Source organism: Tachypleus tridentatus, chromosome 10, assembly GCF_004210375.1.
Source record: "Tachypleus tridentatus isolate NWPU-2018 chromosome 10, ASM421037v1, whole genome shotgun sequence".
Classification (NCBI taxonomy): domain Eukaryota; kingdom Metazoa; phylum Arthropoda; class Merostomata; order Xiphosura; family Limulidae; genus Tachypleus; species Tachypleus tridentatus.
In genome coordinates, this window is record NC_134834.1 from 95,387,917 (window position 1) to 95,401,892 (window position 13,976).

General features: G+C 35.1%; 1 protein-coding gene across 1 annotated transcript in view; it reads right to left on the minus strand.

Moving 5' to 3' along the window:
- Window positions 1–1,966: 1,966 nt before the first annotated feature.
- LOC143229907 (nuclear receptor-binding protein-like) overlaps window positions 1,967–13,976 on the minus strand; it is a 66,516-nt gene continuing 54,506 nt past the window's right edge. Inside the window, exons 10-13 of the mRNA XM_076462776.1 lie at window positions 12,295–12,454; window positions 8,436–8,622; window positions 4,106–4,225; window positions 1,967–2,590 (exon numbers count right to left, since the gene is read on the minus strand). Coding sequence (XP_076318891.1) covers window positions 2,486–2,590; window positions 4,106–4,225; window positions 8,436–8,622; window positions 12,295–12,454 — 572 coding nt within the window. The 3' untranslated portion in view covers window positions 1,967–2,485. The remainder of the gene's footprint in view (window positions 2,591–4,105; window positions 4,226–8,435; window positions 8,623–12,294; window positions 12,455–13,976) is intronic.

Sequence of the window (13,976 nt, forward strand, 5' to 3'; positions counted from 1 at the left end):
CAGACCCCCTCAACAGTCAGTAGGGGGCATTCTTGTTGAAAAAAAAAAAAATCCTACCAAATTCCATATTTTCTTAATTTGAACTGAAATTTTTTGGACATTTTTATTGGCTAAAAATATGTCATTTCCTGCATTCTTTTAGCAGTGGGGCTGCTTGATGTGATTTCAAGTGGTAAGGTGACTTCAAATCTGTCACTGCATCATGAACTTAATGGCCAAGCACAAGAAACATGAAAGTTTCCAAACGACACACAAAGATATTCAGAAACCTTTTAGAATCATTTTGGTAGATATCGTGCAGCAAACCAAGTACAATATTACGTCTATAGCTGCTTTCAAAGTGTTTCTATCTGCTGATCCTACTGCTGACTACAGTGATACTTCAACCTTCCCTATCAAGTTTTATTAATATATACTAAACTTACTCCTAGTGGGTCGACCTTAATACTAGCTAGTATGGAGACTTGGCAATGCTGTATTTCATTCAAAAATTATTAATTAATAAAAAGAAATCCTGTCTCAAAAAATATACATCCAAAACCACTCTCTGTGAATTTCTGGATTAAACTTACTTTTAATGTTCCACAAACTGTAAAGACACCCATGGCTGTTGAAGAACATGTTAAAGTAATATTTTCTGATGTGAATACATGCACAAAACTCATATTTCTGATATTAATGAAACAATTCCATAGATTAATGAACTCATATGCAGATTAACAGCACATCAAATTATCTTCACATTTTAGCTTTACACAAGTTTTGTTTGTTCATAAGATCATAGGATTATTTTACTTACAAATAGCTGCATTGTAAACAGAATAAAACCTGTTGATGAAACATCCATAAATGTTTCTAGTTACATTACTCTTTGGCCATCATGATGTACAATTGTAAACTGAGTAATGGCACTACACTATTCAACTGACTCAAATATCTTATTCTGTTCTTGCATGATATGGCTTATTACATTAAATAAAAACTGATACTAAATAAATGTTTTACCAAAACTTCTCTTATTACTTGTTATTCTGATACAAACTCCAGGTTTAGACATATCTGCACTTGACTATACAAGCATAACGAGTAATTAATACCATGATCTCAACAGCATACTGTGATTGGTAAAACCCACAATTTAAAAGAATTACTAATTCAAATCTGTGCAGTTCTATCTCTATTATTCTCTTTGTTGAATGACAAGTAGTAAATTTTCCTATTACTCAGACATCCAGTCCATTAAAATATACACTAAGTAAATGAGATTTATTCAATGTGTTATTCATCAATTACTAGCAATAAAAACTCAGCTCTTTATAACCACAGCAGGATGCTGGAATCCTATCTGATTTCCCAATATCCACACTATAGACAAAGATAGAGGTTAGAATTGAAAGTAGTTTGTAATACTGCAACAAAAGAATTTGGGCTTATATTTTCCTGGATTATAGTTAGAGAATGCTAGTTAAAGTTGTAAAAATAACACATTTGTTTAGCAATATATCCACTAAGATGTTAAAATAATAATACAAAATCCAAAAAGAAAGGGTTCTACACATACTGACTACTTCAAACAGTCCTTCAACATCTTACTGTAAGATTTCAATCAGAAGCTTTTTTTTATTAGGTGTATCTTGCTACATTTTCTATATAGTTTTCTGTTATGCATTAATTATAAGTTATTATAACTATTATTGGTAATATCATGATTTTAAAACATTTTAATAATCTGTATGTAGGATTATCACTATGCCAAACAAGAGGTGACACAGTCAGCACATATGAAGGCATAGCACTTAGTAGCCTAACATTGTAGTACAGTAGCATTGTTCAAAACACAGTTAGGTAATAAATCCACATTTATAACTTGTAAGGTATTTTCAAAAAATTGTTAATTTGACAAATATGTTAGGTATAGCTTCAGTTTCTCGCAGATATGTCACTTTCCCCAGAAATTTCACTTGTAAGATACAAAATGTGTTTATTTTGCTATAAGCGTACAAAAACATGAATTTCTAAAAATTGCATCACTCTAGACATCTACATCCATCCTGATGTGTTACTCCAAAGATGTCCCTAAACCACATTCCAACTCAAAATTTTCTTCCAGATGGGTTAGATGTTTTTCCCAAAGACAGCTTATAAGAGTAGCTGCTAGGCTGAATAGCCATTTATTCACAATCCAAAGCAAGTGCTCCAGCTAGAATGAAATCTCACAATATGCAAAAGATTACTTTTAAATCTGTACAACGTAGATTTCTATATATTACAGTGTGTAAATTTTTATAAAAGAATTTTGTACAAGTAATCTTCTAGTCAAAAGTCTCCCATTTACAACTCTTTTAGGGTATTACACACTGTACTGTACATTCACTGAAAATCATTTTGTTGTTTAAAATGTTCATTAACTGTTTCAAATTATACCTGTCTGTCCAAGTCACACCAAATACAAAATCTTAAGTTCATCATGTTATAGTTAAGATATTCACAATAGTGAAGAAGTATCTGGAACTGTTGTGACTACTGTGTTCGGTAGTTGGCATCGAGTGAAAGTTTCTTTAATCAATGATGCCACTAAATCACGATCTCCCTGAAAATACAACATTAGTTAATATTAGTTCAGCTTTTGATAACTTGTAAAAATATTGAGATTCTATTATGAAAGTAAAAATGTAACTTTATTTGCTCACTTTTCTTTATGAGAAGTTGCAGCTCCATTTAATTCTAATAACTTGCTAGGCCTAATGCAAATAATTTAGGTAACTTATGTTACAAAAATCAATTCTTCCTTCACTGTTCTGTCTTATAACTATGAAAATGCACAGCTGCCCTATAAGACAATTCCATTGCAACACACTCCTGTGAAAGTTGGTGAGGTCCACCTTAAATCAAGCATTTTGACAAACAACATACAGACTCCTGTATCTGGACTTCAGCTTATTAGACTATTTTCAAGCAGACCAAAAACGAAAATAACTATTGTTGTTACATTAAAAGACTTGACAATTACATAATTGAACAATCAGAATACTTTGATTATAATTTTTGGTAAGTTTCTTTTGTAATACAGCCACTAATTTTAAAGTGTGAACTTATTGCTTGTGAGCAATCATCAATTCTATTTTAATGGATTTTAGTCTCAGGATTCTCTTCTGAACCTCAAGTCTAATCACTAATGCATTCAACATCATGACAACTTCTGTTTCTTTCCAGTTTAAAAATGTGGTCATAAACCTAAGAACACACAATGAACATAACAGATTTTCCTGACACCTTAGGGAAATGGGGACTATACCTCACAGTATCTCTATAGTGTCAAATTGATGCTACTTCAGGTGTAGATTTTCTTCACACAGGGAAAAATGATGTTCTGAAATCTATATAACGATTTGTTCTAATAATGACTATTTTCTGAGGCTTTAGAAAATCTAAAAACAATGAAAAATATATTTGTTGCACATGCACTGAAAAGGGCAGGGTTTAAACCACTGAAATCCCATCCTTGAATCTTCTACTGCAGTGAATGTTCTGAAATGAGGTATAATCAGCAATCTATACATTGAAATAATAATCTCTTTAGGCTTAAATTATATTCAGCAGTTCTGTAATTACAATCTAATATCTTATTTATCAATAGTAACAGCACATTGCTTGGATAGTTTAAGAGACTGACAACCATAATCCCAAAATTCTTTTCTTCCATAACACTGTTGAGGTTATCTCCATTAAAATTATATCTGTAATTTAATGTATAAAAATTGACATGGATTACCTTGCATTTATTATAATTTAAAGCAATGGGTTAACAGTGATGTGTAGGCATAGGGTACTTAATTTAAAATAAAATGAAAACAAGAGATCATTTGGACCTTCTCGGCTGTCCTTTCACATCTTACTTTGAGGAAAACCTTGACTGTCAATGTAAGCTTTCACTAATTTAATATTTAATTTATACATCTAGCATAGTGCATAGAAGACCTTTCCTTGTTAACAGATTTTAATTATTTTAAAATATTTTATTAAAAAAATGTATTCTTATTTATTTGTGTTTTCATACAATAGTGAGTTCACTGATTTTATAATAAATATGGATTAAAATCCTAACCTGGTTAATGAAACTATACTGGACAAGCTCATCTGCAAGTGCATTTGGAGTGTCATTTTCATTGATTTCACAAGAAAGTTGCCGGTTCATATTATCATCCATTCTTAGCACTATCATCATCTAGAAATAAAATTCATTGTTTAAATAAACACTTTGGTTCTGAAAACAATGCAAATTAAAAACGTTCAATTTTGGTCACTGCAAAAAAATGCTACCAAAACAAAATTAAAATTTGGTAAGAAACAAATTTCTGTTAAAAATTGTATGGTTTGAATTTTCAAACGTTATAGAAATTATTTTTTATTTGTAATTGAAATGCTGTTTTTGGGCAATTTATATTTATTGAAACCAAATAAACTAAAAAAAAACACTGAAATGTTTTAATATTTTACTTTAGGTACAGTTATAAATTTCATGTTCACCAACAGTCAATACAAAGAGCTGTAAAAGCTTGAAATTTTGCCGATCTACACAAAATTGTTTATGATGCTAGGCTTAACACCTTATTTGTCTTAAAAAGACTGGGTACAAATAAAGAGTCAATTATTAAATTGCAAGGTCAAAATGAACCACAACTTTTTGTCTGTAAATAAAAAAACAGCATTCACAAGCTCCAATATTATATTTCCTCTGTCCATAAAATAAAATTTGTGGAAATAGTGTTTCATGTAATTTTTAAATGATGCAGTCTTTCTCTTACTCTGGACATTTTAAACATTTATCTTTAATAAGTTAACAGTTCCAATAATACTTACCCCTTCTTACACTACAGCTATTTGCTTGACTGCCAAGGTTTTCCTTCTTTGCCCATGTAAGTAATAGTCTGCTTTTTCCCTGCTTGCTCCAGTCTTTTATTCTCCACTTAACTATTCTTGGTGATATGTCTCCTGACACTTTCCACCTACGTCAATGCACCCTCTCTCCTGGTACTATACATAAGGACCTCATTCAGATAATGTTACTAATTTTTCAAGATTGATCCAATCCACGGTCTCTCACACCAGGTCTCAGTTGGGACGAAGAACAGGAGTGTGTGAAACAAGATAAGTACTATCAGACACACATTTCTGATTTAAGAAAATGTTAACTTCCAAAACATGTTTACCTCTTCTAACACTACAGTCAGAATCCCACACAAAGAAGATGGTGGGGCAGGTGAGGGTATTATCCATACAGAATGCATCTGCCCAGATCATGGGCATGCCAGCAGAAAATTAGTAATCTAGTGGTAGAGCCACACTACATCTGTAACAGGTATGCTCTTCACCTGGAACCTAATTCATGCACTGCAGGTAGAATTTTACATGATTTGTCATCACCATTGGTTACTAAGTGTTCCAAGGAGTGGCAAATGGATCAATATAACTGAAGGCAAATCTAATGCAAGACTTCATGATGTAACACCCATTCTGTTGAGCCAAAGTAACTGATCTACCACCAAATTCATTTGCCAATGTAAGACTTCATGATGTAACACCCATTCTGTTGGGTCAAAGCAACTGATCTACCACCAAATTCATTTCAAGCAGAACACAGCAAGCTAGGATGATGATATAATGAGAGTGGGTCCTGTAAAGATCCAAGGTTTGAAAATAAAGACATCTGGACTGAATGTCTCCTTGATGGGAAATTGAAGACACTTCTGTGTAACTGTCCAAATGAAGCATGATCTCCTCTACTAAATCCAGACCTTGAGACATTACCCTTTGAAAAACAAGAAGTTCTAAACCATGGGATCTAGAATTCTTAACCAATGAGCTATGCACCCCATCCCAGAAGCCCAAAGTGAGGGCTCCATAAAGAGATGGATCACTGAACAAGATAGTGGGAAGTGTTTTTCTTACATAACTACCACTCATGATTGAAGATTCTGATTCCATTAAGGAGACTGGGGAATCTGGTGAATTACTGTTCATGATCCATTATTAGTATTGAGACTACTGAAGGGATTTCTCATCCCAAAGGAATGACAGATTTGAGTGATGTCATCCACTCAAAAAAAAAAAAAAAATCAGTGCAGTGGAAGAAGGAGAGATGAGCAAGAGTCAGACTACCTGGTTCCAATAGAATGGAGCTGGATGGAAGTTGACTGAACCCACAGAGATACATGTTGAAAGAAACACTTATAAATGATATATTGCAGAGGAGTGAGAATAGATTTATTGGCTCTGACAATAAAGCTTGCCTTGGTTTCCTCAGAATATGGAATCTTGGGTTTGACTTTCCATCACCTAGCGAGTTGGTGCTAACAGTAACCAGACATCCACATAAAGGAGTGTACACAGGCCCAGCAAATGAAGTTCAGAAGAAAATGCTTGTCTGATTCAGCAGAATACATGCAGTGCCAATAACAATCTGAAGGACAGAGCCCCAAAGGATGACTCTGCTGCTGGGATAGATAGGCATCAATCACATTGAACTTGGTCATCCACAGTCCTGGTAAAATATTGCCAAAGCAGATAAAGGAATGGCTGCATCATGAACCTTAAAGGATCTAGGAATTGATGTAAACAAGAAAACTTGATGACTGGATGCCTATCTTCTTAAACAAAATGGATCAGAATAAAATTTTGGACAAAATGAGATGACCCTCTCCACTGCCTCCTTGACCAATAAATCCCTAATAGCAATTGAACAATTGTTAAAAATCTGAAGATTTGAGGTAGCCCACAAAACTACAGTTTGGGTGGATAATGGTGGTGAAGATGTGAGCCAAATGACTAATCCTGATGCAAGGACCTGAAGTACCCATGGATCTGTGGTAAAGATTTTCCATATGTTCTGAACTCCTTGGAACAAAGCTCCCACAAATTCCAAAGGCATACAGTATCAACATTGTCATTGTTTGGAACCTTGTAGATATGGACAGAATCTATTCTCGGTACCAATGAATCAAGATGATGATGTAGGGTTGGGACATTCAAATAGGGTGTAACTATAATCCCCTGTAGGAGCTGAGGAAAGTTGAGATGACAAATATGAAGGCATCTGGGCAAATCAACCTTTGATTACAAAAATTCAATGCCCACAAAAATCAAAGGTCAGAGAAGTAGGGTATCATGTAACCTATTGAGAATGGCAGCTGGTAAACGAACACCATCAAACAATGCTAAGACCAGGAAAAATGCAGAAGCTGACAACCAAACCAAGGAAGATGTTAACAAATATCCCGACTTGTCATCAAAGTGATAAAAGTTTGAAGGATAAGAAGTATCCTAGTTGCATGGCTAGGGTCAGATAAATCCTAAAAAAGTGAGATGTATTCAAGTTGATCACAGAATCTGTTCTAAAACTCCAAATTTCCAGAAGTGGATCTATTATTTCAGTCTAAATTCATGTCCACCTGGTGGCAGTAAACTAAAGCATGTTGTTCCAACAAATAAGGTGGACAAGGCATATTTGTACTTCCATGTAACTGAGCAGTAAACCTACCTGCATTAACTGCAGTATCAGGAGATGGAGAGAGAACTGAGTATTTGTCCTCAGACCTTTCTGTCATCAACAAAGGCACAAGCTCATAAGCAACAGGAGAAAGATCAAAACTTCACATACTCAAATTACCAAGCAAACAAAAAGCATTTGAGGCAACTGATCCTAATTTGGCTTCCTGAGAAGATAACAAAATAATGGGAAGCACTGGGAAAAGTGCAACCAAATTACTTCTACAATGTCCAGGATCACCTGAAACTACAGCTTCAGAGCCTTCTGGAGAAACATCACCAGACTGAATATATGACTCCATCTCACTAAGAATAAAGTCACTGACAGCCTCAATTGAGACTGAACCCCCCACCCATCCACCCCCCATTAGTTGAGTGATGTTAAATATTAAATATGAAAAGGAAAGACCCGATTTGCCTCCCTACCAGAAACAATAATTTGTGAATTTATATCTTATGGCTTGGCAAACAAATATTATTTCCAAAATATACAAAAAAAACACTTAAAGTATCTCCAACATTCACAATACAGAGAAACCCATCAGTGAACACTTTGTTGAGAAAAAGTGATAATATGACATTAATGAGATGTTTATATACAGTATCAGGACAGAGGGCACATTGATGTACATAGTGTGTGTCATGAGACAGATATTGGCAAGGGCAATTACACAAGTAATAAAAGATTGAAGCTAGCAAGAAACAATCAGACCAGTGCTTAGATGGGTAAAAGAAAAAAACCTTAGCAATCAAGTAATAGCTGTAATATAGGCAGAGGTAAGTAAGTGTTGGATAAATCTTTTCTTCAAAGTTGGAACTTGAAATTCTTAAAACTTCATAACTTTAGTTTCCATTTTAAGTAAGTTTCTCAGTGAAAGTATGCCACTTACTACAAGGTTTTGTCCCGTTTCTTGAGGTTTTATGTTACATATCATGTTAACAATTAGCCGGGTCTCCACATCACTACACTCTGGGGAAGAGGACTTAGTAATTTCTCTAACCTCGGGAGACACTGGTCGTGTTCTTACAGTTGGAGTGTGCTTTATTGCAAAGGCTGTTAGAGGATATATTCCATCCCTGTAATGTAATTAAATATTTAGCAAATAATAAATACTCATAAAAACATTACATCAGTATTATTAAATGCATGGTAACATACATATCTAATCATACATAATCTTAAACATTGCACTTCGTGCTGTGTGGTCAAAACCAGTAAAATACAACATTAATATATGTTGTCCCCAATTTCTCTGCATGTAGAACTGGCTTTTAACCCTCTATTACTGTTCAGTTATTTACAAAATCAATTTAAAATACTTTGTTTTTAACATACAACCAGATATGTATACTGCCTAGAATTCCAATTCTTTACATGACTGAAGAAATAAATTAACTAAAAACATATAAAACTTCAGCTTCCTATACCAACTATACATGTTCATCAAATGTATGTACAGGTTTGTGCAAAGTGGTATATGAGAACAATTCTGGTTCTTATTTCGAAATGCATGTCAACAGTGTTTTCAATTTTACTTCCATATGTCTGAGAACACAAACTTTAACTAACTTAATAATACACAGAAGTTTATGTAGCTTTGACATAAAGGTTAACCTTAAATGGATAAAAGTTATAATTTTCCTGGATAAAAATGTATTTCTGATAGATATATTGATACAATTAGTTTTCTTGCTTTTGCTGTCCTCTTCATGCAAACTTTTTCAGAAAAGCATGCCACAACCCCCACTATCACAGGCACTCACTGGATACTGATATCCATGCAAATGTAGGAGGAGAGAACTAAATCAGAGGGGTGAAACTTCATTTGAGTGTCTCAACTCAGGAAATTAGTTACTCAACAGGGAAGTCCGTCTACAGCGGCAGAACATCACTACCCTACTCTGGACTGAATGATTACAGCCATTGTTGTGGAACCCATTCATGGTCACCCCCAAGAAGCTTGAAACTGGTAAGTGGTAAGGGCTCCTGTTCACTGGTAAGAAAGAGGTAAGAAGTGCAGTGTACAGTCCAGAGGGACTGCAACACCTGAGAGAAAGCACAGGGTGATATCAAAATACTTTTTTTAAAAGCAGACAACAACAATTTAGGTATGGCAGAGACAAGTAGCAATCCTTTCTGCTTTACCCATGCTATTCATGGGTTATAAAGTTTGGACTGGGCATATCATGATACAAATATCATGTGGAAAGTACCCTCCAGTGATATGGTAAAACACCCAATTTCAAGGGTGAGCATATATAGCCATGGAAAATGTATAAGAATCAACATGTCTTATAGTGTGGATTAGATAGGAAGATGTCTGTAAATGGTTATAGCCACCTAAGTGAAACCCATCCCATGTACAAATAGAATTGTTGGTCAGTCACCTCTTACCACAGAATGCAAAGTAAAGCTGAAGCAGGGGTATGAAAGGAGTCATGCAGCTGTATGTGAGGGAACAGAGGGCCAGAGAGGAAAAGGATAAGTTTGACTGAGATAGATGTTGAAGGAGACACTCAGTTGGATAAAGTTATGAGTAGAACAAAGGAAAGACTTCTACAAATCGACCAACCAGCCCATCCGTTCAGCTTTAACCAGAGACAATGAGTAGGACAGTGATTCCTCTTCAGAATGAGCAGAAGAAGAAGAAACTAGTCCATATAAACATGAAAGTGCAACTCCATGGCATGAATATGTTGATCAAATGAGTGGACCACACAAGAAAATATGTATGGTGCTAATGCTAAGCCAAAAGGTAAGGCATGAAACCAGTACACAACCCCATGACGAACAAACCAAAGATATGTACTCGAATGCTCCACCACGAGAATGTGTAGGTAAGCATTGGGAACATCCAGCTTAATTACTCAAAGACATAAAAAATGCTCACCAAAGAAAAAGGCACATCGTCATGGTAAAGCAAGGAGTGTGAACACACTCACTGAGATGGAACAAATTGATGACAGGATGCCAGTCTCTGGTCATCTAGGGAAACATAAACAGGTGGGAGTAAAGATCCTTTGAACCTGATGAAGTTGTTTCAACAGCCTATTGCGTGATGAGGTCCTGACAGACACTGGCATGTTGAGAGATCCCAAGGTGAAGGAAAGGTAACAGAAACGATGGATAATGGAGGAAAAAAGAGCAAAGAGATAATGTATCTCTCCAAGAGCATTTTATGAACTCAGTCATTGGTGAAAAAAGTCCCCAATGATGAACAAAATTCCAGAGAAAAGCCTATGCTGTTCCTAAATCGACTATGTAGTCACCAGTACTGCTGCTGGCAGATTGTGTATTGTTGAGTAAATTGTCCAACTATGACACTGCAGGAAAATTGAACAGAAAGATAGTGGGAAGAGGAAGGTTGGGGAACAAGAAATAGGGAAGCAGTTGACTGCAACTGCAACAAATGAGCTACTACGCTTGTAAGAAGAGAATGGTGATGGGCCAAGGCCATCTGACTCTGCAAAGACTCAGGAACTGATAAGGTGCCTGGAAACGAGAACGTACCTACACTGTATTATGATCCAAAAGGTTCCAACAACAAACAAACCACATTTGAAATGTGAGAATCAATGGCAACAGCTAAGACAAAGTATAAGTAAGAATGGAGAGGATTTCAGCAGAACACCCTTGAGGGTTCCTGTGAAGAACCTCTGAAAGTAGGAAGGTGAAGGGAGGAAAGGTACCTTAACAGGGTGATGAGGGTGAGACAAAGTCAAGGAAACTGAGCCTGAGCAAGTTGGACAAGGTAAACTGGGCTCACCCTCCAAACCAGAAGAATTGACCCCAACAACTGTTAGTTAAAAAAAGGAAAGTTTGCCCAATGATAAGGAAGAGTGGAATGATCTGAAGTCCATAAGAAATGAGGCATACTGACATCCTTCCCCAGTTGAGATGCAAATTGGTCTGCATGAACCATAATATCAAGTGGAAGGGGGAAAAAACAAGTAAGGTTGGGAAGATATTTCATGTAAGAAGGAAGTTCCAAAACAAAAGGAAAAAGGTGCAAGAAACAAAAACATCACATACCTGAAAGATTAAGTCTGAAAAGACCAATAATGGATGAGCTGAATCATTAGGTAGCAAATGGGAAGGTGCAGCAAAATCTAGTGGGGGACAAATGGTCAAAATCATCATCAGTCTGATACAGCTTAAAAAGTCATGGAGGAAGGGGGCAGAAGGAGGCAAAAAAGATTGGCTCACTTACAGTTCAATCTGCCAGCGAATGAGCACTGATATATCCCCTGATAGGTCACCCATACCCATGACTGAAAATATGGAATCATACACTGGCAAAGTACCTAAGGTGGTGACTGTAGATGCTTTGGACTTTATAAATAGGAATTGCAAAAAATTCTAGGTAACTGGACAACATCAGAAAGAACATCTGAGCTCGACAGCTGCCAAGCAAGAAGTGATATTTCAGTAGTGGTGTGTAAAGGGAGTCACGTGTGTTACATGATAGTAGTGCTTTCCATGTTGACGCAGAGGTGAGACATGATGATTTTCATGACAGTCGTATTGGAACTTTGGATTCCAATAGAGAGATGATGAAGGCTTGTGGCATGCACTTCTGGAAAAGCAAGCATACAAAGAGCAGCAAAAGACAAGAATAGCTAATCTTGTGAACATAGGGAGAGTAACATTTTCAGAAATCAATTTTAATGTTTTTCTTGTTTTGCCATATTTTATTTTCATGCATTTCAGGACGCCACAGAAGTTGAAATATATTTTGTTTACTATACCTTACATCTTCAAGAAATTTTTGAAGTTCCAGTCTGGGAGTATTGCTTCGTTTGATGGTGACCCCAGGGCGTCCATCCTCGTGGGTAATCTTAGCAATTATATCATTTTGACCCCATCTAGATTGGATTGCTTCATCGGTGAGTTGATCAGGCTGAAAGGCTATATGGATAAGGAAAATAACAGTATTAAATCAAGCAAGTTATGGAAAGAAAATATACACTGTTGAAGACAAGGTCTCATTTCAATAAAACAAAAGCTTGATGGATCAATTTCTATACATATTTTACTTTCTGGTTCAATATGTATGGTATCACAATAAAAACCTAGGTAAGCACAATGTAACTTAGTTCATACCTTTCACATTGTTTTCACTATTTCAATTATCTGTTTGTTGTTAAGTACTAAAACCCTATTTTTATCACTATAAACCCTCAGAGTTACAGCTATGGTGTAGGGAACACCACGTAAACGAACTTGATGAAACTTTCCTTTTACCAGTGTCAATATGCTTGATGTGTACCATGTATAGTGTAATTTATCTGATATGAATATCAGATCATGATGTAAAACATAATACACAAAGAAACAGAAGCAGATAAAATACAAAAATGTCTATTTTACATTTATAGCAAGGTTCCTAAAGCTATTTTCCACAGTCCCCAGTTTGTAACTAGTGATTATAAAGAAAGAAGTCAGTAGTACCATACCACCCATAATATGTGCTATGGGATTTTGAAGCATCCATTTCTTAATGGTAGTTTTCACACTAAATTTATTTGAAACTATGTATGTCCCTTTTAACAAAGCTTGATCAGGTTTTTGTTTCAAACTACATTAGCAAATATAGTTTAATTGAATACTATTAAACAGAAGAAAATCAGGTTGATTGCAAGATACTAAAACATTTACAAATGATTAGTTTTGTGCCAAAATCACAGAAATCTCATGTTTTCAAGTCTATGTCTCCTTGAAAACAGTACATTGCATGATCAACAGGAATGCCTGCCACCTTACTTTTTCAAATACAAATTTCCATGTGTGGATCTATTTTAACCAAACAAGTATTTGTGATGCATATGTTTTAAGTGATAAACATGAAAACATTAATTTTAATTTTGATTGATATGAAGGCCACATCAACAAATCTTGCTTTTATGGTGAACTACTGAGAAACCAGCCATACTGATTGTGGCCAGGCAAAATGATTATTTTTACATCTATTTATGTTGTTTATGAATCACTATTTTATGTTTATGCACTGAACAAATTAAAAAAAAGAACAGAAGCATTCATAGTATGATTTAAATTATTAACGAATAATAAAGTACACACAAAATTATTGTACAAGACACCCAAAAAACCACTTTTTACAATGTCATGACCCATAATGTTTCACGTTGAGATAAGCTAGCAAACTTACATATGATGAAATGTGCAGCATCCATGTAGATTATTTAAAATTTTGCTTTGCACACTCAATTGGTGTTGTACAATTGTAACACTAAGTTCTCTAATATTAATGTAACTATCAAAAATGCTAAAGCAATCATTCCATCAACAAAAACAAATGATCACTCTTAGTAATACTTTTCAATATGCAAAATAATGGGTCTCAAAGATGACCCATTATTTTCACTTTGTTTGTTTTTGAACTTCATGAAAAGCTACATGAAGGCTATCT